This window comes from Bos indicus, chromosome 6 (assembly GCF_029378745.1).
Source record: "Bos indicus isolate NIAB-ARS_2022 breed Sahiwal x Tharparkar chromosome 6, NIAB-ARS_B.indTharparkar_mat_pri_1.0, whole genome shotgun sequence".
Lineage (NCBI taxonomy): Eukaryota > Metazoa > Chordata > Mammalia > Artiodactyla > Bovidae > Bos > Bos indicus.
In genome coordinates, this window is record NC_091765.1 from 4,855,121 (window position 1) to 4,879,003 (window position 23,883).

General features: G+C 38.0%; 1 protein-coding gene across 9 annotated transcripts in view; it reads left to right on the top strand.

Moving 5' to 3' along the window:
* Nucleotides 1-23,883, top strand: part of PRDM5 (PR/SET domain 5) — a 255,853-nt gene that overhangs the window by 143,637 nt on the left and 88,333 nt on the right. For all 9 annotated transcript variants that reach the window (XR_011567054.1, XR_011567055.1, XM_070791013.1 and 6 more), the window contains 3 exons: nt 5,292-5,385; nt 9,280-9,440; nt 12,865-12,958. Coding sequence is in view for 7 of the 9 variants with exons in the window: in XM_070791013.1 (XP_070647114.1) it covers nt 5,292-5,385; nt 9,280-9,440; nt 12,865-12,958 (349 nt within the window). In the remaining 2 variants the exon portion in view is untranslated. The remainder of the gene's footprint in view (nt 1-5,291; nt 5,386-9,279; nt 9,441-12,864; nt 12,959-23,883) is intronic.

Consider the following 23,883-nt stretch of genomic DNA (forward strand, 5'->3'; position numbering starts at 1 on the left):
CGATGCACGATGCTGGATGCTTGGGGCTGGTGCACTGGGACGGCCCAGAGGGATGGTATGGGGAGGGAGGAGGGAGGAGGGTTCGGGATGGGGAACACATGTATACCTGTGGCAGATTCATTTTGATATTTGGCAAAACTAATACAATTATGTAAAGTTTAAAAATAAAATAAAATTAGAAAAAAAAAAAAAAAGAATACTGGAGTAGGTTGCCGTTTCCTTCTTCAGTGGATCTTCCTTATCCAGGGACTGAACCCAGGTCTCCTGCATTACAGGTGGCTTCTTTACGAGCTGAGGCACCAGAGAAGCCCACAAGCAATCTAGAGATGATTTTAAATGTATGAGAGGATGTGCATAGTTTGTATGCAAATACTGTGCCATTTTATCTAAGGGACCTGTGTATCCTCAGACTTTTGTGTCCTCTCGGTTCCTGGCGCCAGTCCCCTGCCGTCCGGAGGGAAGGATGTGCCATGGACTGTGGGCACGTCCGTAGTTGGTGCCTTGGGCTTATGGCTTTGTAATAATAAGTTGTGGCTTTCCAGCAATGAAAAGGCTGGGCTTGGCTCTTTGAGGCTGTCCTTCTATTCTGTGTGAAATGAGTTACCTTTTCCTATACTGAGCTTAAAGAAACTGATTTTTTTGATATTTCTTTAGGTTCTATTCATTTTTGTGAGGAGGAGTTCTTTTAAGGAAGCCAGTTGTAAGTCTTACAGTAAAAATTTAATCCACAGACCTTATAAATGACCAGATGACATAGGTTTTATGTAGCCTTAGGTTTGTTATGTGACCCAGTGGAACAGTAATATACTTACAATATGCAGACTTCAGTAATGAGATTTTTTAAAGAATAGTTTTAACACATATACCTCTGGAATATTTTTCCAGTTTTATTTTATCTCTTGGTGTTTTCTCCAAATTTGTCGTAGTTTTCTTGCTTTGCACATGACTGAAAGAAACGTCATTTCCAGTAACATTGTTAATTCTGGAGCAGTATATATCACTTATAATGAAAGGTATGAATGGGCCTGATAAAAATGTTAATTTGCTCTCATGAAATTAATGTTTGGTTTGAGTGGCTAGAAATGTGGTAATTTGTCAACTGCTTTATAAAATTATGTTATAAAGTTTCTGAAGCATTTTGAGACATTTTATCAAGTGTTATAAATAGTGCAACACATTTTCTTATGTACTTTCTACATCTGCAACAGTAATCAGACATGGGGCATAAAAGATGAATTTCATCTTACTACTTCATGGAGTAGTTCATTTGTTACATCATCAGATAGTGGTTTCTCAGTGACCTGGCATTTAAAAGGAGGATATTTTGTAACTCAAGGATAATGTGATTAATAAGTTGGTGGAAAGTTTGGCACTCTGTTAGATGAAAAATTGAAGGGTAAGACACCTTTTAAAAGGTATAATTTTATTTGGTAATTGTAAATGTTTCTTGGAGACAGACGTCTTCTATCAACAACTTACAGGCATAGTGATTCACTACGGCCTCACTTAAGTGAGACAGTGCTGAGACTTTCATGAGTTATGCCATCACAGCTCGGTGGTGTTGGGTGCTGGGATCTTTTTAACAGAGCTTATTCACCAGGCTCTGCACTGACAGCTTACTACTTGAAACATGCTGTTGACTTGAGACCAGTATCTAGCCGTAGAGGCTCTGGTTTGGTTCACATAGATCCAAGGCATCATGCTGTCCCCAGTTCTTTCATCATCAAGCAACTAAATTATATCCACAGGTTGTTTTGTCCTTGATTTGGAGAAAGAGAAAGAAAGGGTTGGCGTGGAACATATTTTTAGAAGATTAAAGCAACCCTGCTTTCCAGTGTGGATGCTTTAAAAATGAAAGTTTCCTTCTCTTTATACTGGCATTATGTACTTATTGTAGAAAAATTAGAACATCAAAGAAAGCTCTGAAGAAGATAGCAAAAATTCTGTCAATTACCACTGTCCACTTTACTATGAAAACCCTCAGAAGTGTTTTGTAAAACATCTTGCTAGACCCTGTTCTCTGTGAGTATGTATGTGCCATCAATATTATTCTATTAGATAATGCTTTGCATTGTGCTTTTGGCACTCAAAATATGTTATGGAGGCTTTTCCATATCAAAGAAAAAGTATTTATGTAACAGTCACTAGAATTTAGTTAACTAGGTTTATGTCTGTCAATGGACATTTATGAGTTTTCCTTTTTAAAAAAGTTGTGCAAAAATTGTCATATATATATATTTATAAAGGGAATTGATTTGTCAAAAGGTATACACACATTTATCATTTTGTAAATAGAGCCACACTACACTCATAAAATTTACATTCCTGTCTACCAGATGTGAGATTACTTGGTCTTACCCTTTAGTCAACACCAAATAATGTGTATTTTCTTCATGTTTGCCAGTCTCATAGACCACAAGTCATATTTTGTTTTAAATTTTTCATTCTCTAACTGCATTCATGGCTTGAAATACTAATACTGTATGTAATATGATATCCCCAAGTTTTATACCCATTGTGATGCAGATGTGAAATATTCAGCTGCCTGTTGACATCTCTTAATAGTCATCTGAAGGCGTCCAAAATTGAGCCCCTTATCTTTTACCCGAGCTTGTTCCTTTCCTGCTCTTTCATATATTAGTTAATGATTGATCCATACTACCACTGCTCAGGTCACAATTTTGGAGACATGCTTGCTTTTTTCTTTCTGTGTCTTATGTTTCATATCCAAGTCCCTCTGAAAGCCTGCTTGCTTTCATAATATATCCAGAAGCCTCCTACTTCTCTTCAGATTAGTGGCTACCACCCTGGTGTAGGTCTTAATCATCTCTTGCTTACTTTATTGCTATTGCTTCTCTGGTGTCTCTGCTTTTCCTTGTCTCCCTTGCACCCTCTTCTCAGCTCAGCCACCTTATTAGCATCCTAAATGTCAAGTGAATCATACCTCTTACCTGCTCAAAATACACTATATACATTTTGTGTCTCTCTCAGTGAAACACACAATTCCTGCAGGGGACTCACCATCCTCCATGATTTATCTCTCTGGATCCTTTTCCCATTTGTCTGACCTCATCTCCTCATTTCTGTGCATTGTCCTCTCAGCTCCCATCACACTCGCCTCCGTTGGTTTCCTGTCTGGAGCACCTCGGAGCCCTGGCCCAGCTCCCCCACCTCCATACTGCTGACATGTCATCCTCTCAGCAAGAATCCCCATGGCCACTGCTTAAACTAGCTCCCCGTTCTCTGAGACCTCTGCTGTCCTCCTGCCACGCTCTGTTTTTCTCTGTAGCGTGTGTCTGGTATTTCATCTTTTGTTAGTTGTTGTCTCTCTGCTAGCATAAGAGCCCAGTGAGCGCGGGGACATTTGCTTTTCTTTGCACAACTGTATCACAGAATATAAAACAAGACTGACGTAAAGTGCATGTTGTAGACTTGGCACAAAATAAATAATGAAAGACGTGTGAAGGGTGCTATTTGGAGGAGAGTCCTTTTGCCCTTTTGGAGGGAGATTTTTTGTTTTCTTTTTAATTTGTTGTAACCCTTTATATTAGCAATTTAAAACTTTTGGTTATGTTGCAGATTTTTCTTTGTCCCAAATATTTTTGCTTTGCAGTTTTAAATTTAATTTTTTCTCTCATCTGAATACCTGGATTTCTGCCATCCTTAGAAAGAATTCTAAATGTTCACTATTTTCTTCTAGTATCTTATTCTTCAGATTTGAGAAAACATCTGAATTGAAATGGGATTTGTCTCTTGTAACAGGTGGGGAAGAAGCACAACTTAATTTTTTCTGAATGTCTCAATTGCCTTACAACCATTTACTGAACAATCCAGTTGTTTAGTCACTAAGTCATGTCTGACTCTGTAACCCCGTGGACTGTGGTCTGCCAGGGTCCTCTGTACATGAGGTTTTCCAGGCAAGAATACTGGAATGGTTTGCCATTTCCTCCTCCAGAACAATCCAGTATTCTTACACAAATTTGAAATGTCATATTTTCCTATACTAAATGTTCCTATATCTTGTATTGTGAAACTCTTTGTTCTATTTTGTTGATGTATTTATTCCTTCCTCTCATTTAAATATCTCTATAACTAGTACATTTGAACACCTGTAGTTTATGCTGAGTTTTAAATATTTGTTCCTCCATGCTTTATGTGTATTTTTCATAGTCAACAAAGCACAACAGTCCCTTTTTCACTAACATTATGTTAATATCTTTAATATTATAATGTCCATTAGTCTAAGAAAATGTATAAATAGATATGCTGTAAATAAAGTGATTTCTCTTTAAATTATTCCCTTTGTTTCTATACCTCAAGTATCATGACACAGCCCATCAGTTGTATGCTTTACTTTAACAAGAGAACATAGTTCAGTTTTATATATATTAGCATTTATGAGCATTGTTATCTTGCCATCATCCATGGTAGAATGTATTTTTCTTCATGAATTTGTAACAAATGGGTGAATACTGATGTGTAATGGAAAACAGGGGAGGTGATAAGCTGTTTTTACCGTTGTTTTATTTTTTACCTAGCAGGTAGTTTTCTGTTGTTTGTTGTTTACACACATATTTTTGTCTGTCATGTAATTAATGGTGCTTACCACATGTATGCTGCTTGACATTTGGCACATTACTGAAACTTTCTGAACCTTAGTTTTCTCATCTATAATAGCATTTTATTTATTAAATTGCTGTTAGATTTAAGTGAAATAAATTCATGTAAAGTGTTTAGCATAACATTTGACTCAATAAAAATAATGTATTTTACCTGCTGTTAATTATAACATGAGTAAATGCTCTAATTTAATTCAGGGGAAAAGCAGCTCTTAGGACTGAAAATTATTTGAAGTTAGCGAAGTTGAGGGAAAGGATGGAAACAGCCTCCCTCACACCAGTTTCCTTTCTGTTGAAAATATTGGACCAGCATAAAGTCTGTCCAGTGGTAAAGGAGGTTTAGGCTTTAGAGAAATCACATGTCATTTCACTCTGCAAAGCAGATCTTGAGAAAGCTCATTGTGTATTTAGATTAGCCTTTGAGATTATAGGAACAATTTCTTTTACTGTTATCAAGTGTCTAATTAATATGAGAAGTTAAAAACACAGTTGTTTTTCTCCCGTGAACACAGCGTATTTGAGTTTCTGATTTTATGGAAGAATGTTCCGAGAAGAAACAGGATGTTGTCTGCCTTCCTCTCTCTCCTGGTTCCCATCGTGAATCCAGACTCTGGTTACTGTAATGACTGGTCATTCTAGAGCCTGCTGACTCAGGATGTCTTCCTTCTGCAGACCCACTCGGAGGAGAGGCCATTCCAGTGCGAGGAGTGTAAAGCTCTCTTCCGGACTCCGTTTTCTTTGCAGAGACACCTGCTTATACATAACAGTAAGTCACAATCCTGGCAGATGAAGACCAAAGGAATTGTAACCTATTAAAATGTAGACATCACAGAAGCAGAACTATAAAGTAGTTATGTAATCTGCTTTTGAACTTAAAAAATAAATGGATTACTGCCTTTCACCTTTTCTTCCTCTATTCTTGCTTTATTTTTGCAAGCTGAGATTAATCATTTTATGAGGCATATAATTTTATATCATTTTTCCCACTCTTTAAAGCTTGTGTATAAAAACATGTCATGGTCAATAAAATATCTTTGAAATTTGCTCTGAAACAGAAATTTATGTTCCCTTTTAAATGTAATTCTTAAGGGACTCTTTAAAACATGCAGATACCTGGCATGATTTTATTAGTTCACAGGCTTTTACAGTGGGAAAGAATCAGAGTAAATGTCTAGTTTAAGCTCTTAATTTGAGGGGAGTTGAGAAAATTGAGGCTCAGAGAAGCACAGTGATACACTCAGGGTTGCGCAGCATGTTGGGGGAGCAGGTGTAGCATTCAAGCGTCATTTAGTCTGCTCTGATTTCTTATTTCTTTTGGCAAGGGCATTTTTTTGAGAGGAAGTGAGAATTACGTTATTTACATATATACCGTGAAAGTGTGTCTAGCAGTTATACTGAGAGCTGATTTTAGAATACCACACTTTAAAGAAAATGTAATTGCAAAATGAACTTTTATAGTGAGTTGTGTTCAGATGTTAAAGTAACCAGAGATGTGTATCTCCTTTGCTATATATAAAGTTAAATAAAAATGGTATAACATAACTAATACTTACATGTCTTGCTTTTAATTTGAGTTGTTTAATCAGTAGAACATCCCCTAACATGTAATTTCTAATGCTGATTAAATTTTTAATATTTCTGAGGAAAGCAAAACAATCAATGTTGACATATTATTGTACAGATAAGATATTATCTTGGAAGAAATTTTCTCTGGTCAAGTCAAAGTATCTAAAATGTAAAATAAGAAGATCCTGAAGTTTCTATATTTATGGAGCGGTAACAGTTGTGATGGACTGCATCTTTTCCTGTGGAAAAGACAGTGCTGTGATTTCATGTCATTCTGTAGTCACCTTACAGCTCTGGAGAAGTTGTCAGCACCACTTTCCATTTTCCTTATAAGGAACAGCTATTCATTTAAGAAATAAATTTTGTCATTAACCCCAGAAATTTCCATCTCATTTCACTGTCATTTGATTAAGAGAAAACCTGTTATGAGCTGAAGGGATTTTAGAATAGGGATTCAGACAAGGGAATCTCATTTATATTGTTAAGACTTCCATGGCTGATCTTGGTCTGATGCTCAGGAAATTTTTTTTGATGGATGAAATTTCTTGTAGCAGCAAGAAGCCTTTACTTGAAGCAGATATTTTTGATGTCAGCTTTTTGGTTCTCACCCTCTTGAGACTGAGATGAAATGACTGAGTGTAGACAGTGCTTGTGCATTCTGTATTTCACATGATGCTGATCTTCTGGTCAACGCATCAATCAGAGGCTTTATGAAGCCACATCAAGACATTTAGCCAGGAAGGTCACCTTGGGTAATGGGTGAGCAAAGGTGTCTTTTAAGGTAAACATCACTTTAAGGCTAGTGAGCTGAAAGAGAGGGAAAACCAAAAATGGCTAAAATAGAGAGGACAAAAGACTAGATCTTGTCTTATCCAATATAAAAGGTACAGCCCATTTAACTTCAAAATATGAGATTTGTTTTAGAAACTTACATCTGCATTGTGGCTCCAAATATGAAGAATAAATTGTCATAATTATTTTGGACATTATTGTTATTTCCTAATACACTGAAGACCAAAAGGCAGGTTGCTAGCTTGCTTCTTGGTTTTAAGATAGGGAAAATTCCTGATAAATTTTAGGTAAAGAAATCTGATAAAATAAAAAAATCAGAAAAAATCTCACATGAGGATTTCAAAGTTCTGATAAACTTTTAAAAATCAGGAATTAAAATATGAAAACAAAAAGGTATGCACTACCTTGGTATAGCTTGATGAGATTTTTGTACAGGAACCAATATTTTGATTCACTTAATGCTTTAAGGGAAATACTTTCATAAGAGCAATCTTGGAGTATTTTTATCCAGTGCCTGAATAGATTTGGTATTGTTAACTTTTAGAGTCTTATGTCAGTTGTCCTTTCACTCTCACTGGTTATACATTTTATACAAATAAAATTTTAAATGATGAAAGATAAATGAAGAGAAACGAGATGACAGTAGTAACACCCTGCAACAAAAATGCAGAAAGGCAAGATACAAACACACCTCTCGAAGTCTGCACAGCTCATGTACAGTTTGGTGTGACTATTTCAGGTATCAAATTCAACAACTCAACAGCTTCCTTAAAGGCTTTGAGACTTTCAAGAGCCAAACTTCTGTTTGAAAAGATGAAGGGAAAGTTATTTGCTTTTTCCTTTTTATTTGCTTTTTCCTTTTTATTTTCTTTCTTTTTGTCCTCCCTTAAATTGATGTGAAGAGATGATGGAGTCTTCAAATTTCTAAATATATGCTAGTTAAAATGGAGTGGAAGGTAAAGGATCTTGGTTGAAATTGAGGTAATCTCATATTTAGGTCGGAGAAGGCGATGGCACCCCACTCTAGTACTCTTGCCTGGAAAATCCCATGGATGGAGGAGCCCTGTAGGCTGCAGTCCATGGGGTCGCTCAGAGTAGGACAGGACTGAGCGACTTCACTTTCACTTTTCATCTTCATGCATTGGAGAAGGAAATGGCAACCCACTCGAGTGTTCTTGCCTGGAGAATCCCAGGGACGGGGGAGCCTGGTGGGCTGCTGTCTATGGGGTCACACAGAGTCAGACACGACTGAAGCGACTTAGCAGCAGCAGCAGCAGTATATTTAGGTAAAGAAATTTACCAGCATATTTTGTCTTATAATGGATATAATTTGTGAATTTGGGCTATTATAATAGGTCTCTAAAAAGGGAGAATATATGCAAACACTAATCTGTCTTTATACAGGTTACATATGTTTTCTGACTTTTTGGGAGAGATCATTATCTTCTAATTGGGCACATGGATCAATTAAAATGTATTTAAAATGGACTTTAGACATAGCTTGATATGAAAGTTTAAGTCCTGCCATCTCCCTAAACATAGCTTTGGGAGTACTTGCCTGCAAGGGGAGGCTGTTTAATGCGAAGGTGAGAACCCTCCCAGGCACCCAGGGTTCCGGTTAGGAAAGGGTGGTTGCCTCTCTGGTATCCCTGCCTCCATGCAGGTGCCTCTCTGAGATGTAGCCCCCAGATGAGCACCTGGACATGGAAGCCCTTCCCCAGCCTTATCGCAGTGAACCAAGGACAGTGTTAGTGGGCTGAAGGAGAAAGGGGAGATGCAGCCCGCTCCTGTCCCGAGGTGTAGGACCCACTCTGACCTCCTCCTTCGGGGACTTCACACCAGCTTCCTGTCCGAGAGCCAGCTCTTCCCTGCCTCTGACGCCCAGAGGGAGAGTGGTGATGGGAGGGAACCTCAGGAGGGCCCGCAAGGCAGCTCACTGCTGAACATAAGTGTCTGTGCCCCTCACACTCAAGCCCCTTCCCTAGAAATACTGCCGTTGAAGTTCTTACAATCTTTAGAAAATTAGCGGATTTAGTCCCTACATCTTCCAGTTAAAGGCACCGAGAATCCAGTTAAAGGTTAAAGGATTCCCCCCTGCCCCCCACCTAATTGACACAGGGGATAGCAAATATTGGAACTGAAAAAGTTGTTGGAGGAATGACCTTTTATGATTACGATGAATTGTTAGAGCTGTAAAGCTCCGGTTTTGGAGAAAACAACACTAAATCCGGTAGACGTGAAGGGGTGTTAACAGCACCCTGTTGTTGCATCTGGTTCTGTAATTTGATTTTTCATTTCTAAGGTGAGAGGACATTCAAGTGTCATCACTGTGATGCTACCTTTAAAAGAAAGGACACCTTGAATGTTCATGTCCAGGTGGTCCACGAAAGACACAAGAAGTACAGATGTGAGCTGTGTAATAAGGCATTTGTTACACCTTCAGTGCTTAGAAGTCATAAGAAAGTAAGTAGAAACCTTCTGTGGCTTTGAAAGGATTATGTATTTTAACTGTACAGGTGTATGTGTTAATTATATGATAATCAATTTTAATCTATCAACACATTTACTCAGAACGACAAATAAGGAACCCATGATTGATACTAACTCTTGAGCGTGTGTCTGTTTTCTTCATTTCATCAGAAGAGAATATGTTTGAAAGCAAACCTAGATTTAGGTATGGTGCTGTGCAGTCCCAAGCTATGTCAGCTATGCTGACAGTTACACAGACTGCTCAGTGAATGGGAGAGTATTCACTTCTATACATTTTTTGATTAATGTAGGTTTCTTTTTTAAAGCTATTGAGTAGGACTTTTAATAGCTTTAGTTTTGAAAACTAGCTCAGATACTTACTGACAGATTATTAGACTGAGCTCTTCTGGGATTGGAGTGGTCCTTCTACATCTTGCATCTCTAGGACCTAGGGAAGTTCCTGGTACAGAACAGGGACGTGATAAGTATTTGTTCAATGCTAATAAAATGATGTTCATACTGATGGTGATTTGGAGATTTTTATAGTTGTGTTATCCTAATTACCTCCAGCAGATCAACTCTACTTGTTGATTAAATGCATTTTAAGTGTATTTTTAAAATAGCAAAATTCATACTATGGTTAATGAAGCTGAAGGTCTTAGTGTTGACTTTAGAAATGACTGTGACGTGTGCTGGCTTTCTGTTGCTCAGTGTGCCCTGCTGAATGAAGTTTTGAAGTGACTTCTGTCATTATAATGCTTATTTTGGTACCTATCCTTAATACAGCTGTTTCAAAAGGACTGAACTGAGTAATTTTCTTTTATTGCATCTTCAATGCTCAGTAATAATGATAGTCTTCTCTTTTCAAAACTCTGAAAAGAATAATGTTTTAACTTCCATTGATTGGATTACTTTTTCATAAATTTATTAACCTTTTGTTGTGTTTTAATCAATGAGAAAATGTAGTGAGTTTTCAAGAAAGATATAGTTTGTTTGTCTGCAATAACAGATTGTCATAGAATGTATTTACTAGTGCATTGTTCATTTTCGACTCCTGTATTTACCCAAATATTGTTCTCATATAGATTTGTTTCCATGCTTTCTTATCCATATTTAAGATTTTTAGTGTTATACTTTCAGTATCTTTTAATACCATCCAATCAAATTCTGCACCTAATAATACATATTTTTGAATTAAGCTGAAAGGAACATTTTAATTCTTTTCATTACTATTGCCTTAATGGCCTTTAATTTGAAACTTATACCAGTGAAGTACACGTAACTGAGTTATAAGTAAGGGAACAATGAAATACTTATGTAACAGCAAGAGAGATCCTGTGGATTTTATAAAGATATTACAAATTACTTGGTAGTTGCCTGTTTGGAATAATCCAGTGTTGAAATAACTACATTTTATAGCTGTATAAAATTTCTAAACAGTGTTACATTAATCAGAAAGAATGGCCATATTTTGCCCCTTCTGTCAGGGACTAAGAAGAACACAGGTCTGTTATATGTTAAAATGTTATACCATTTCTTTAAACTGAACCATAATGCGGACCATGGGAGTAACAGTTCTCACTGAGGTGTAAAGAATGTATACCTGTTTTGTACAAGAACTTGTAGGGAAAATGGAAAGTTAAGTGCCTGCCAAATGCGGAATCAAGGAGCCCTCTGTTGTAGACAGTATTATTGGCTGTTATGGCTGTCGATTAGACTGTATTCCTCAAACTTGCGAATAATACAAATCTTTTTCAATGGAGAAAACCTAAAGGACACTGAAGTTGATGAAGATATTTCATTTATAACTCTTTTACAAATTACAAATATTATATCCAAATATAGATCATAATTCAAAAATGAGAATTTATAAAGTAAATATCAACCAATAAGTTTATGAAACTGATTATATTAAGATTAACAATCAATTTGGGGCTTCCCTGGTGGCTCAGTGGTAAAGAATCCACCTGCCAATGCAGGAGATGCAGGTTTGATCCCTGGGTCTGGAAGATCCCCTGGAGGAGGAAATGGCACCCCACTCCAGTATTCTTGCCTGGAAAATTCCATGGAAGTAGAAGTCTGGCAGGCTACAGTCCATGGTTTCACAAAAGAGTTGGATACAACTTAGTAACTCAACAATAGCAACAATAGTCATTTTAATATGGAAGATGAGAATGTTTGGCTAGGTTTGTGATTCTTCAGGTTTATCAAGTTATGACATAAATGCTCCATCCCCTTTTCTGTATTCCAGCCAGCCTGTCTTTCCCTTCTGGGAACACATCATTTTTAAAAACTTTTCCTGTTCTTTTTACATTTTCTTGTTGTTACTGTTTAGTTGCTAAGTCACGTCTGACTCTTCGCAACCTCAATGGCAATTCAAATAATGATACTTCTAATAATTTGCATAAAAGCAAATGCTTCCAGACACAGGTCCTGGAAGTTCTGTTTTGTAATTGTTGTGGTAACCCAGATGATCCACAATATGCTTTTATTAACATTTGGGTTATCACTGAAATAAAAAAATCTAAAAATGATTTGAGAGAATGTACAGGAGGTATCTGAAGTGATTGCCTTCTCCTCCCTTCTTTTCCCTTCTCCTAAGTTTGAAAAAAACAATGAAACTTGAAGAGTAGCTCTGACCCCTCATTTATTGAAATGACTTATTTTGATATTGGTAGAAACACTGGTCACCTGATGAGATCGTGAGACAAGTTTTAAACATTCCATCTGCATCTTCTTTTGGGAAAGGTCACTCTTTTTTTTCTTTCTTTGAACTCTCACATTTTATCAAAACTGGCTTTTGATGATACTCATTCACCTTTTCTTGTGTGGTAGTTTTATGCTCAGATAAAAGATATGTTTAAGGCAACAGTGATCTTTGAGATTGGCTGTTCATTTAACACTTGCTGATTTTCAAGATGAAATCAGATTTATTCTTTTTCTTTGCTTTGTAGTAAAATCAATTCAGTCGAACAAACATGATGCAAGTAACAGAGTACTTTATTGAGATTAATTCTGTCTTCAAGCATTAAGTGCCCACGAAGAATGTGGAAAAATGCTTCTAAGGAAGTGTTTCTTGGCACAGTCAAGGGCAGCTGTAGCCCCATTTAGATTATGTGGTTTTGCTAGCATATACTAGTTTTGTATAACTTAATCATTTTTAGATGGGGGCTCCGAAAGCCTTAAAATGTAAACTGCAGAATTATTTTCAAATTTACACTAATGCATGATTCTAAGAGGTTTTTTTGAACCAGTGGGAATACCCATGATAAATTGTTTAAAATCTCATTGTGATATTAAATCATTTTAAAGAAACGTAATCCTGGGAAAAAAGGATTTACTGTTGTCAGAGGCACTTAATCATTTTTACCTAATTCTTTACATTTATCCTCAACCCTTTTTATTTCTTTCTGTTTAGACGCATACAGGAGAAAAGGAGAAAATCTGTCCATATTGTGGCCAGAAATTTGCCAGCAGTGGTACACTGAGAGTTCACATCCGTAGCCACACAGGTATGTGGGTTGTAATTGGTGATAAAGACAACACAAAGAAATCAATTCCTCCAGGATAAGGAATTTATAATTTTACAAAATGGCTCCAAGTTTAAGAATTATTCTTGACTGTTTTCTCTCTTACAAAGTTTTATAACATCTTGGTTCTTACTCTAGAAAAATTTTGAATAAGTATCCTTTCCCAAACTAAGTTAAATATCTAAAGTGGAAACTTTTTAATGTTTGTTTATGATATAACTGTTTTTTACTTTGTATACTAGGCTAATGGATGGAATAGGAAATAGCAGTTTCATAGAAGGCTGAGGGTCTCCTCTTAAAACTCTTCCTATAACTTGCATTAGATATGCCCTTTTAAAATGTTAGACGTCCTTGGAATGTGGTTTGAATGCTGTAGGATTTCGTTGAACACAAGGGTGATGTGACCACAGTATCTGTTATGCCATGAATTGCTTCCTAAAGGGTTTCTTCATTTCTTACTACTTCCTATGTAATTTCTCTCCTGAAAGAGGGCTGTGCCCTAGTGAAGGGTGAAGGAACATCTGAATACTCTTGAAAGAACTTTGTTTGGATTTTGTCTGTCATGTAGAGAAGTACTTGAAAAGACTTGAAAGAATGCTCTTAATTTGACAGCTAGATGTGACAGATGTATGTGACTCTTCAGGGGTCCTCAGTAGCTGGAATGTGTTTGGTAAACTGTGTAACCGGATTACATTGCTGAAGCTTTATATTCAGGGGCCACAGTATTTGACTTTATCATTGTGTCCCCAGCACCTAACTTAGTGTTTAGCACAGTAACTCTGTGGTGAATGAGAAAAAGTTAGTTTAGGCAGGTCGAAGAATCAATATGGTGATTATTATGCATAGATTGAAAAAAAAGGACAGCCGTGAAGCATGATTTCTTATTTTGTGGCATAATTTCTAATTTTCTGGCTAAAGCTGAAAGACCTAGGTCAGCTTAGTAGTTGTCATCTTCGAATAGCCTCTTAAATACCTTTAAATGAAATATGTGACCTAGAAGAGATGAAGTATTATACATGATGACTGTGGAATAATGGGCAGCCTAAAGAAGAAAAAGGGGTCTTCTTGCTTAGAAGTACCTAGAGAAAGTGAGGTTTTCAGGATGGCGTTCAGGAGAAGAATATAACAGAAAGCAGAGTAGGGAGAAGCAAAAAGGAAAGGGCATTAGAGAACCATGTTGAGGACAGGTGGACTTAAACCAGTGCCTGCGACTGTTAGCACCGTGTCCTTTGTACAGAAGAAGCAGGTGGATGATGGAGAGCGAGCAGAGAGCGCGCCGAAGCACTGAGCCCGCCTCTGTAGCCTGGCAGTGTGGTCTTTGATGCCACCGGGTGCCATTCTCTTCTGTGCATTGGAGGCCATGTGGGGTTGTGGTAGAGACAGGGAAGGGCAAGAGCGAGACCAGCCTTCCGTTGCAAATCAGTAATGCTTGGAACTGCGACTTTGCACCGCCATCCTGGAAATGTAACTTACGGTTTCCTTGGCAGATTTTATGTCTGTCCGTGTGTGCTTGTGTATATATTGATAATTTGTGTGTGGAAGGAGGGCAAGTAGGAAATGGGGAAAGTGTGTTATTTCTTCATATCATAGTATATAATGCCCTAAGCCATTACCGTCTAATTGAATTCCGGTTGGTATAGTATGTTTTTATTTTTCTAATATTTTATTTGTTTACTTGGCTGTGCTGGGTCCCAGTTGTGGCACGCAGAGTCTTTAGTTATGGCACGTGGGATCTCGTTCTCTGACCCAGGATGGAACCCGGACCCCTGCGTTGGGAGGGCAGTCTTAGCCCCTGGACCAGCAGGGAAGTCCCAAGTGCATTTTTGTTTGTTTGAATGACTTTGTTATTTCTGGCTGTGTGGGTCTGTGTTGCCATGTGGGCTTGTCTTTGGTGATGGAGAGTGAGGGCTACTCTCTAGTTGTGGTGCCCGAGCTTCTCACTGCAGTGGCTGCTCTGACTGGGGGGCTCGTGGTCTCAGGAGCTGCGGTGCCCGGGCTCTGGCACACAGACGTAGCTGCTCTGTGGCAGGTGGGATCTCCTTGGACCAGGGATTGAACCCATGTCTCCTGCATGGGCAGGTGGACTTGTTACCACTGAGCCACCAAGGAAGCCCACAAGTATGTTTTTAAAAGGCAGCGATAATTGTTCAGAATGCATTAAAATGTGTGTTTTAGCACAGAAAAGATGGATCCAATGATAGCTCAGCTGGTAAAGAATCCTCTTGAAATGCAAGAGACCCCAGATCGATTCCTGGGTCGGAAAGATCCGCTGGAGAAGGAATAGGCTACCCACTCCAGTATTCTTCTTCCTCTAGTGGCTCAGCTGGTAAAGAATCTGCCTGCAATGCGGGAGATCTGGGTTCGATCCCTGAGTTGGGAAGATCCCTTGGAGGAGGGCATGGCAACCCACTCCAGTCTTTTGGCCTGGAGAATTCCATGGACTGTATAGTCCATGGGGTTGCAAAGAGTCGGATGTGACTGAGTGACTTTCATTCATTCATTCAATCATAGAACACTAGATTATTCAAAAATATTGCATCCTTGAGAATTCCAAGTGCCTGCATTTTATTTTACTTGTAGGTATGATGGGCAGTGAAGAATAACCTTAAACAAGTAATTTCTTCTAAAAGTTTAATTAAAAAGTTGTATTAATAAGTTTTTGAGCTCTAAGAGTTCTGTCCAATAAAAATATTAAATAAATGTAGTGGTTTTTGTTGTCATATATTATGTTCTGTATTATATGTCATCTAAATAATACTTAATCATAACACTTTATACATGATCTGGCTATTTAAGTGTTGTACAGATTCTGTTCTATTGATTTCTGATCAAGAAAACAGGCCACCTGAATTCAGCCAACAGTGCTAAGGCACAGTCAGACACACATAAATTTAAATAAATAAAGTGAAAATATAAAGGCGGCTTATGTGTTTGTGTATGTCCACACAAATAGTTATGTGTTTATTTATGCTTGTTATTTACGAACTGACTTAGCACGCACATTTACTTATAACTAGATATTTTTTTTCTGCTTAAAATTGGACTCATCTTCACATTTTGCAGTGCTGCTTTGAGTCACTCTGATGTGAAGCCAGTGTTTTTGGTGACAGCTGCCTGGCAGCACGGCCGGGACTCTATTTGAAATGGTTGGTGCCAAGCAGTTTGTCAGTGACTGCAGAGCTGGTGTCTGGGTTTCCACAACAGTCCTGGCATGGATGTGTTTTTTTGTGTGGACAGATGTTGCTTTTGCTTGTTTTATTTGCTTTGTCCTATTCTCCAAATCTTATGCATCCATTTGCTCTTCTTGGAAGCTAGCTCAGTGACCAAATGAGTTTGTGTAGTTAGTTATTTTGCTTCTTTGATGATAAAGCTTTCCTTATTTTGAGTTCTGTAAATTCATTTTTTCTCTCCTTTTATTATTTTTTCTTACTAAATCACATGATTTAATTCAGCCCTTTCTCACACTAGATTTCGCAATTTACGTTTGTGCTACAGTGTAACAGGGGCGTGGGGTCACAGCCTATTCTATAGGAAGCATTTAGGTATGTACAGTTAGGGACTGTGCAGTGAGGTGAGGAGGACCCTGAGTGAAGATGGGTGGGACAGTCAGGACAGACAGCTGATGCAGCTCTGAGGAAGAAGGCACTCTGGATCATTGGTGCTCACACTTCAGCCTCAACTCTCCTTACCATCTTAGAAATCACTGGGGGCCTGGGAAGCTTCTATTTGTATGGGTTATATTTGTTTGTTGTTGTTTAGTTGCTAAGTCATGTCCAACCCTTTTGCAACCCCGTGGACTGTAGCCCATCAGGCTTCTCTCTCCTTGGGTTTTCCCAGGCAGAATACTGGAGTGGGTTGCCATTCCCTTCCCCAGGGGATCTTCCTGATGCAGGGATCAAACCCACGTCCGCTACATTAGCAAGTGGATTCTTTACCACTGAGCCACCAGGGAAGCCCAAATTGAGAACATTTAACAGTATTTGTTAATTTGTTAAAAATAACAACAGTACATCCATTACATATTTACATAAACAACACAGTTTTACAGAAAGTAGCTACATTTTCCTAGTCAGAAATAATTTAGTGAGAAGGGACACACTGTTGTACATCTCTGAAACTTTAATATCTGGTTCAAGAGGAAACAGCTAGGTTCCTATGTCTGTTTCTTAGTTCATCCTGCTGCAGCAAGTTCTTTTGGTCGCAGAATTTAAAGAAAATTTGGCCTCACACAGATTTACGGTTAGAGTTCTTAACTATCCTTTGTAAGTAATTCTGCATGTTGTTTATTACTACAGTAAAACTCAAAAAGTAGTAGTTTTTTTTTTTTTTTAAAGGCTTATATTGTGGAAATTCAAATCTCCTCAATGGGCTTCTCCTGTTTTGTTACTTTAAAATCCATTGGTGTGTCTTGTGCTTTGAATGATCTTTTACCCGCGTGTGATTCTGTAACATGATGCACAGATCATGTGGAAAGTGTTGGCTCACCGAGTTACATAGATCCTGCACACGTGTTAATGTCATCACTGATCTCATTAGACAAGTCTGAGTGTTCAGACGCCTTCAAGCATGGTAGCATGTACAGATTTTCCAAAATTCTGAATTTTGCTTTGACTACTCTAATTCTTACGTTTGGTAGGGCATATTTCCCTCCCTGCCTGCCTTTCTTCTTTTCTTTTGAAATGACAGACTTTTTATTAAAAAAAAAAAAAAGAAAGTTCACCATATACCCAAATCTGAATAACCATATTTTGTCATCATTTTGTTTCGAGTAAAAATGATGTTCCATGAGAAAAAAACTGTTAGTTCAGCTCATGAATCAATCATACAAGTGCTTTTTCTTGAGACAACTTTTCATATATAATATGCATTAAAGGAAGTTATTTCCCACTTCATAGCTAAAAATATTAAAACATGGTACTCGGGAGTTAAGGTTTAATAAAATTAATGTTAAGGTCTTAAAGGTTAAATATTAAGTTGTTAACTGTGGTTATTTCTTTGCATTTTAAATATGATAGATTAAATTTTCTTGATGATTTTCTGTATTTTATAATTTTTCTATAATTTTCTTGTGTAAGCAAAATATTTAAAGTATATTAATGTTATGATTATGCAGGAAACTTATCAGAATGTTCATGTTTAACTATCTAGGTATTACATATCTGCATCTTATTATCAAATGGACCAGCATGAAGTACATATAAAAATGCATTTTGAAAAGAGAAATGACAATGAGAAAGCAAATATGGTAATATTAAACCTAAATGAGGGTCTATAGTGTTCATTGAACCATTTTTCTAATTTTTCTTCATGTTTGAAAATTTTCATAATTAAAAGCGGGAGTGTTTTATTCCATGAGAACCAAGGAATGTACACGGATACCAAGTAGGGGCAACTGAGATCTATCTCTTGAACATCCAGCGTCACAGCTCACATCTTACTCATGCCTCCCTCTCCCTCACGGCCTGGCCCTTTCATCAGGGAATGCTATATTCTTTAAACATAAGCAGACTTCTGTTGTTTCATTTTTTTGCTTACAGTTGTATTGCTCAGAGAGAAGCCAGATTCTTCTGAAGGAACAAAATATCACTGCTTCATGCTTAATCATTTTAAAAAAGGAATTCCAGGAAACTTGCAATTCTACTGGATTATTCAGAAGTTTTTTTAAATACATTTGAAAGCATATGTATTCTTTAAAAAAGAAAATGTAAAGAATTGAAAGTAACCAGTCAAGCTGTTATCCTATTGGAGACCTTTCGGTGGTTTCCCTTTACCTTGTGCAGATGACATCCCTCGTGCTGATACTTGGCATCCCAGGGTCCGTCCCCTCCAATCTCCAGTTGAATGTCACTTTCTTCCTGGCATGTTACCTGTCCTTCCCTTCACTCCCCTCCCATCGTCCATTTTGTTTGATGAGTTAATTCTGTAGGAACTGGAATCATTACAAACAATTGTGTGACATATTACAGTCTCTTGCATTATGTTGCTTCTCACAGGAGATTTTGAGGCCTCCCATTGTTTGGTATAAATGGATATCTCTTCTCAGTTATGATACTAAACTTTATCTGTTCCCTGACTAGATTCTGAGCTGAAGGGCAAGACAGATCTGGCTTTTTAATCAAGTCTATTGAAGGAGGGAAGCTTTCTCAGATATTACCTGAGTTAATCCTTTCATAGCCAATGTGATAGGTTTCTCAGATCATTCCTTCTCATTTTCTAAATGAAGCTGAGATTCAGAGAAGCAAATGACCTATCCAGTCAGAGTAATAAGATTCAAATTCTTCTTACTTCAAAGTCTATTTTATTTTTGTGTTATCTCTTTTTTGCTACAAAGCTGTAAGCTGCTACAAAACTGTTATCACCACAAAAATGAAAAAAATTCAATAACTTCTTCAGTATATAAAGTTGAGAAGTGGAATTCTGGAAGTAGTGTTTTATTTCTGCAATATGGCAAGTTTATGCTTTAGAACCAAGTGAAAGGCGTTCTGATTTTTTTTTAAAACAACCATCACTTGTTCATTTACTCCATAGTCATCTTTAGAGTGGGCAATAACAGAAAATGATGATTAAATTTAGTTTCACCAGATTCTATTTTTCTAAATGACTTTATTTTTAGGGCAGTTTTAGGTTCATGGCAAAATACAGAAAGGTACAGAGATTTCTGCATCTACTTTCCCCACTCCACCCATGCGTAGTCTCCCCTACTATCAATATTCCCAACCAGAATGGTACATTTGTTACAATTGATGAACCTACACTGACAGCTTATAAGTCTTTAATTTACATTACGGTTCACTGTTGATGTTGTACATTCTTTTGGTTTGGACAAATGTGGATCCACCATTATAATATTCAGAGAATTTTCACTGCCCAAAAATTCATTTTGCTTTATCTGTTCATCCAACCATTCTCAACCCCTGGCAACCACTGATCTTTTTACTGTCTCCTTAATTTTTCATTTTCCAGAGTGTCATATGGATGGACAGATTACTTCTTTTATTTTTGTGAAATGACTTTATTTATAGTTGACCCTTTCATTTAGATGGATGTACATTTGAATGCACTGCAGTGTGATGAGATTTTTATAGAGGTAGTAGGCTTTTCATCATTTTTCCATTATGTTGAAGGAGTCAGTTTCATTTTGTTTTTATAGTATTCAAACTGTCCATCAGTATTTGGGGAAGCCAGTTTTCTTTGTTGTAACATTAGATAACACTGAGCTTTATGAAGAGGAAATATGACTTCAGTTTATCATTCTTTCCAGTTTGGCAGTTGGTAGCTTTCATCATTTCCTATCTGATTCAGGGACACTTGCTTTGTGTAGCATGAAATGCAGTTTTCTTCATGTTAATTTTCTTAGAACAGGTTTTATTTTATTGACTCGTGCCTGTGGTCATTCTATCAGGCAGTGATCACTTAGCTGTTGGATTACTACTGGTCTTTTAGTGCTGGGAAGAATCTTAGTATTTATGTCTCTGTTGTATTTTTTTCTTAATGTTGTTGTTGTTGCTCAGTTGCATCTGACTCTTCGTGACCCCATGGACTGCAGCACACCAGGCTTCCCTGTCCTTTATTATCTATCAGAGTTTGCTCAAACTCATGTCCATTGAGTCGATGATGTAATCCAACCATCTCACCTTCTGTCATCCCTTTCTCCTTCCCTCAGTCTTCCCCGGCATCAGGGTCTTTTCTCATGAGTCAGCTTCCCACGTCAGGTGGCCAAAAGTATTGGAGCTTCAACATCAGTCCGTCCAATGAATATTCAGGTTTGATTTCCTTTAGGATTGACTTGTTTGATCTCCTTGTAGTCCAAGGGATTCTGAAGAGTCTTCTCCAGTACCACAGTTAGAAAGCATCGATTCTTTGGTGCTTTAGGCTACTTTATGGTCCAAATCTCATATCTGTACATGACTGTTGGAAAAACCATAGCTTTGACTATATGGACCTTTTTCAGCAAAGTAATGTCTCTGCTTTTTAATATACTGTCTAGGTTAGTCATAGCTTTTCTTCCAAGGAGCAAGCGTCTTTTAATTTCATGAAGAAGAGAAGCGAAAAGCAAAGGAGAAAAGGAAAGATATTCCCATTTGAATGCAGAGTTCAAAAGAATAGCAAGAAGAGATAAGAAAGCCTTCCTCAGTGATCAATGCAAAGAAATAGAGGAAAACAACAGAATGAGATGTTCCAGATGTTCAAGCTGGATTTAGAAAAGGCAGAGGAACCAGAGATCAAATTGCCAACATCCGCTGGATCATTGAAAAAGCAAGAGAGTTCCAGAAAAACATCTACTTCTGCTTTATTGACTATGCCAAAGCCTTTGACTGTGTGGAACACAATAAACTGTGGAAAATTCTGAAAGAGAAGGGAATACCAGACAGCCTGACCTGCCTCTTGAGAAACCTGTATGCAGGTCAGGAAGCAACAGTTAGAACTGGACATGGAACAACAGACTGGTTCCAAATAGGAAAAGGAGTACGTCAAGGCTGTATATTGTCACCCTGATTATTTAACTTATATGCAGAGTACATCATGAGAAACGCTGGGCTGGAGGAAGCACAAGATGGAGTCAAGATTGCCAGGAGAAATATCAATAACCTCAGATATGCAGATGACACCACCCTTATGGCAGAAAGTGAAGAGCAACTAAAAATCCTCTTGATGAAAGTGAAAGAGGAGAGTGAAAAAGTTGGCTTAAAGCTCAACATTCAGAAAACGACGATCATGGCATCTGGTCCCATCACTTCATGGGAAACAGATGGGGAAACAGTGGAAATAGTGTCAGAGTTTATTTTTTGGGGCTCCAAAATCACTGCAGATGATGATTGCAGCTGTGAAATTAAAAGACGCTTATTCCTTGGAAGGAAAGTTATGACCAACCTAGACAGCATATTAAAAAACAGAGATATTACTTTACCAACAAAGGTCCATCTAGTCAAAGCTTTGGTTTTTCCAGTGGTCATGTATGGATGTGAGAGTTGGACTGTGAAGAAAGCTCAGTGCCAAAGAATTGATGCTTTTGAATTCTGGTGTTGGAGAAGACTCTTGAGAGTCCCTTGGACTGCAAGGAGATTCAACCAGTCCATCCAAAGGAGACCAGTCCTGGGTGTTCATTGGAAGGACTGATGCTGAGGCTGAAAGTCCAATACTTTGGCCACCTGATGCGAAGAGCTGATTAATTGGAAAAGACCCTAATGCTGGGAGGGATTGAGGGCAGGAGGAAAAGGGGATGACAGAGGATAAGATGGCTGGATGGTATCACCGACTCAATGGACATGAGTTTGAGTGAACTCCGGGAGTTGGTGATGAACAGGGAGGCCTGGCGTGCTATAATTCATGGGGTCACAAAGAGTCAGACACAACCGAGCAACTGATCTGAAGTAATTCTTGGCAAAATACAGTGATTTGCTAAGATTGCATAATTTATATGTGATTCATCTTGAATGAAACTTGAGGCTTAAACTTTCTCCAGTGTATCACATTGCTGGTATTTTTATTTCTTATTCTTTTCCGTGCTTCCTAACCCTTAGTATTACTCTTGAACTTACCCTAGAATTATATTTCTTCCATAACTCATAGTGTTGAATGATATTATTATGTTGATAAACAAGCAGTTGAGGATAAAGTCATCTCATCTTGGAAGCTTGAGGGTCTGTAGTTTGTTATTTATTGTCTAACTGAGATCTTTAAATATGGAGAAACTTCTGTGTCATATAATCAACCATCAGCGATACTTTGTTTTTTCGTACCTGGTTCATATCCAGAGCTTCCCTGGTGGCTCAGACAGTAAAGAGTCTTCCTGCAATGCCAGAGATCCTGGTTCGATCTCTGGGTTGGAAAGATCCCTTGGAGAAGGAAGTGGCACCCCACTCCAGTACTCTTGCCTGGAAAATCCCATGGATGGAGGAGCCTGGCAGGTTACAGTCCATGGGTCTCAAAGAGTCAGACATGACTGAGCGACTTCACTTTCATATCCATATCCATATCACTTTCATAGCCAGGATCCGTGGCTCATACGGGTGAGTCATATGGCTCATGGCATTCATATGGGTGAACCATGGATACTCTGTGTTCTGATAGATTACATGTTTTCAAATTCCATTTTTTTGATTTCCTCCTTTTATGAGCTTTTATAAATTGCTTAACCTCTTCAAATCTTAGTTTCCTCACCTGAAAAGCAGGCATAATAAAAGCACTGACTTTATAACATGTTTCAAGGTACAGATTAAAGTGTAGGCAGAGAACTTTGCACAGTACCTAGCCTGGTGTGAGCTTGCTGTCATGTGATCTGTTGCTGCCAACTGTGCTGTGTTTTGTTGTTGTTTTTCCTACTTGTATTTAATCACAAATAGATTCATACTCCCTCAATATACTCTCTAACCCTCTAGTCCCAGTGTGGTCATCAGCATCTTTTCGTAACCTTTAGCAGCAGCGTATAGATCATCTCTGGAACACGGATGAGGGTTTGCTGTCAGACAGCCTCGTTTGAGTGAGTGAGTGGTGCGTGGACTGGGTTGCCTTCATCGTTAGCGAAGGTGAGTGTTTAGGTCCGTGCCTGGCAGGCAGCTCTGTAATTTATCATCCAGCTTTCTATGCTGGACTGACAGAGATGGCACTCTGAGGGTCAGCTGAAATAGGAGAGCACGTTTTCCTGTTGGTTTATAGCTTCTTAGGGTCAGTGAGAGCCAGGGTTAATTCCACAAGGTAATCCACGGACTGTGACATGAATTCCATCAACTGTTCATAAGTTACGGAAGAAGTTCTAGGAACTGCTTTTGGGCCTTTAAATCTCTGGGCCAGAAGGTTAATTACTTGCCTGCAGTTCCTACCAGCTTTCCATGTTAATAGATACCGGCTGTGTTGGCCCTTCTGTTCTGGTCTTGCTTGAATACTGTTATTTGAACGTAGTAATAAAT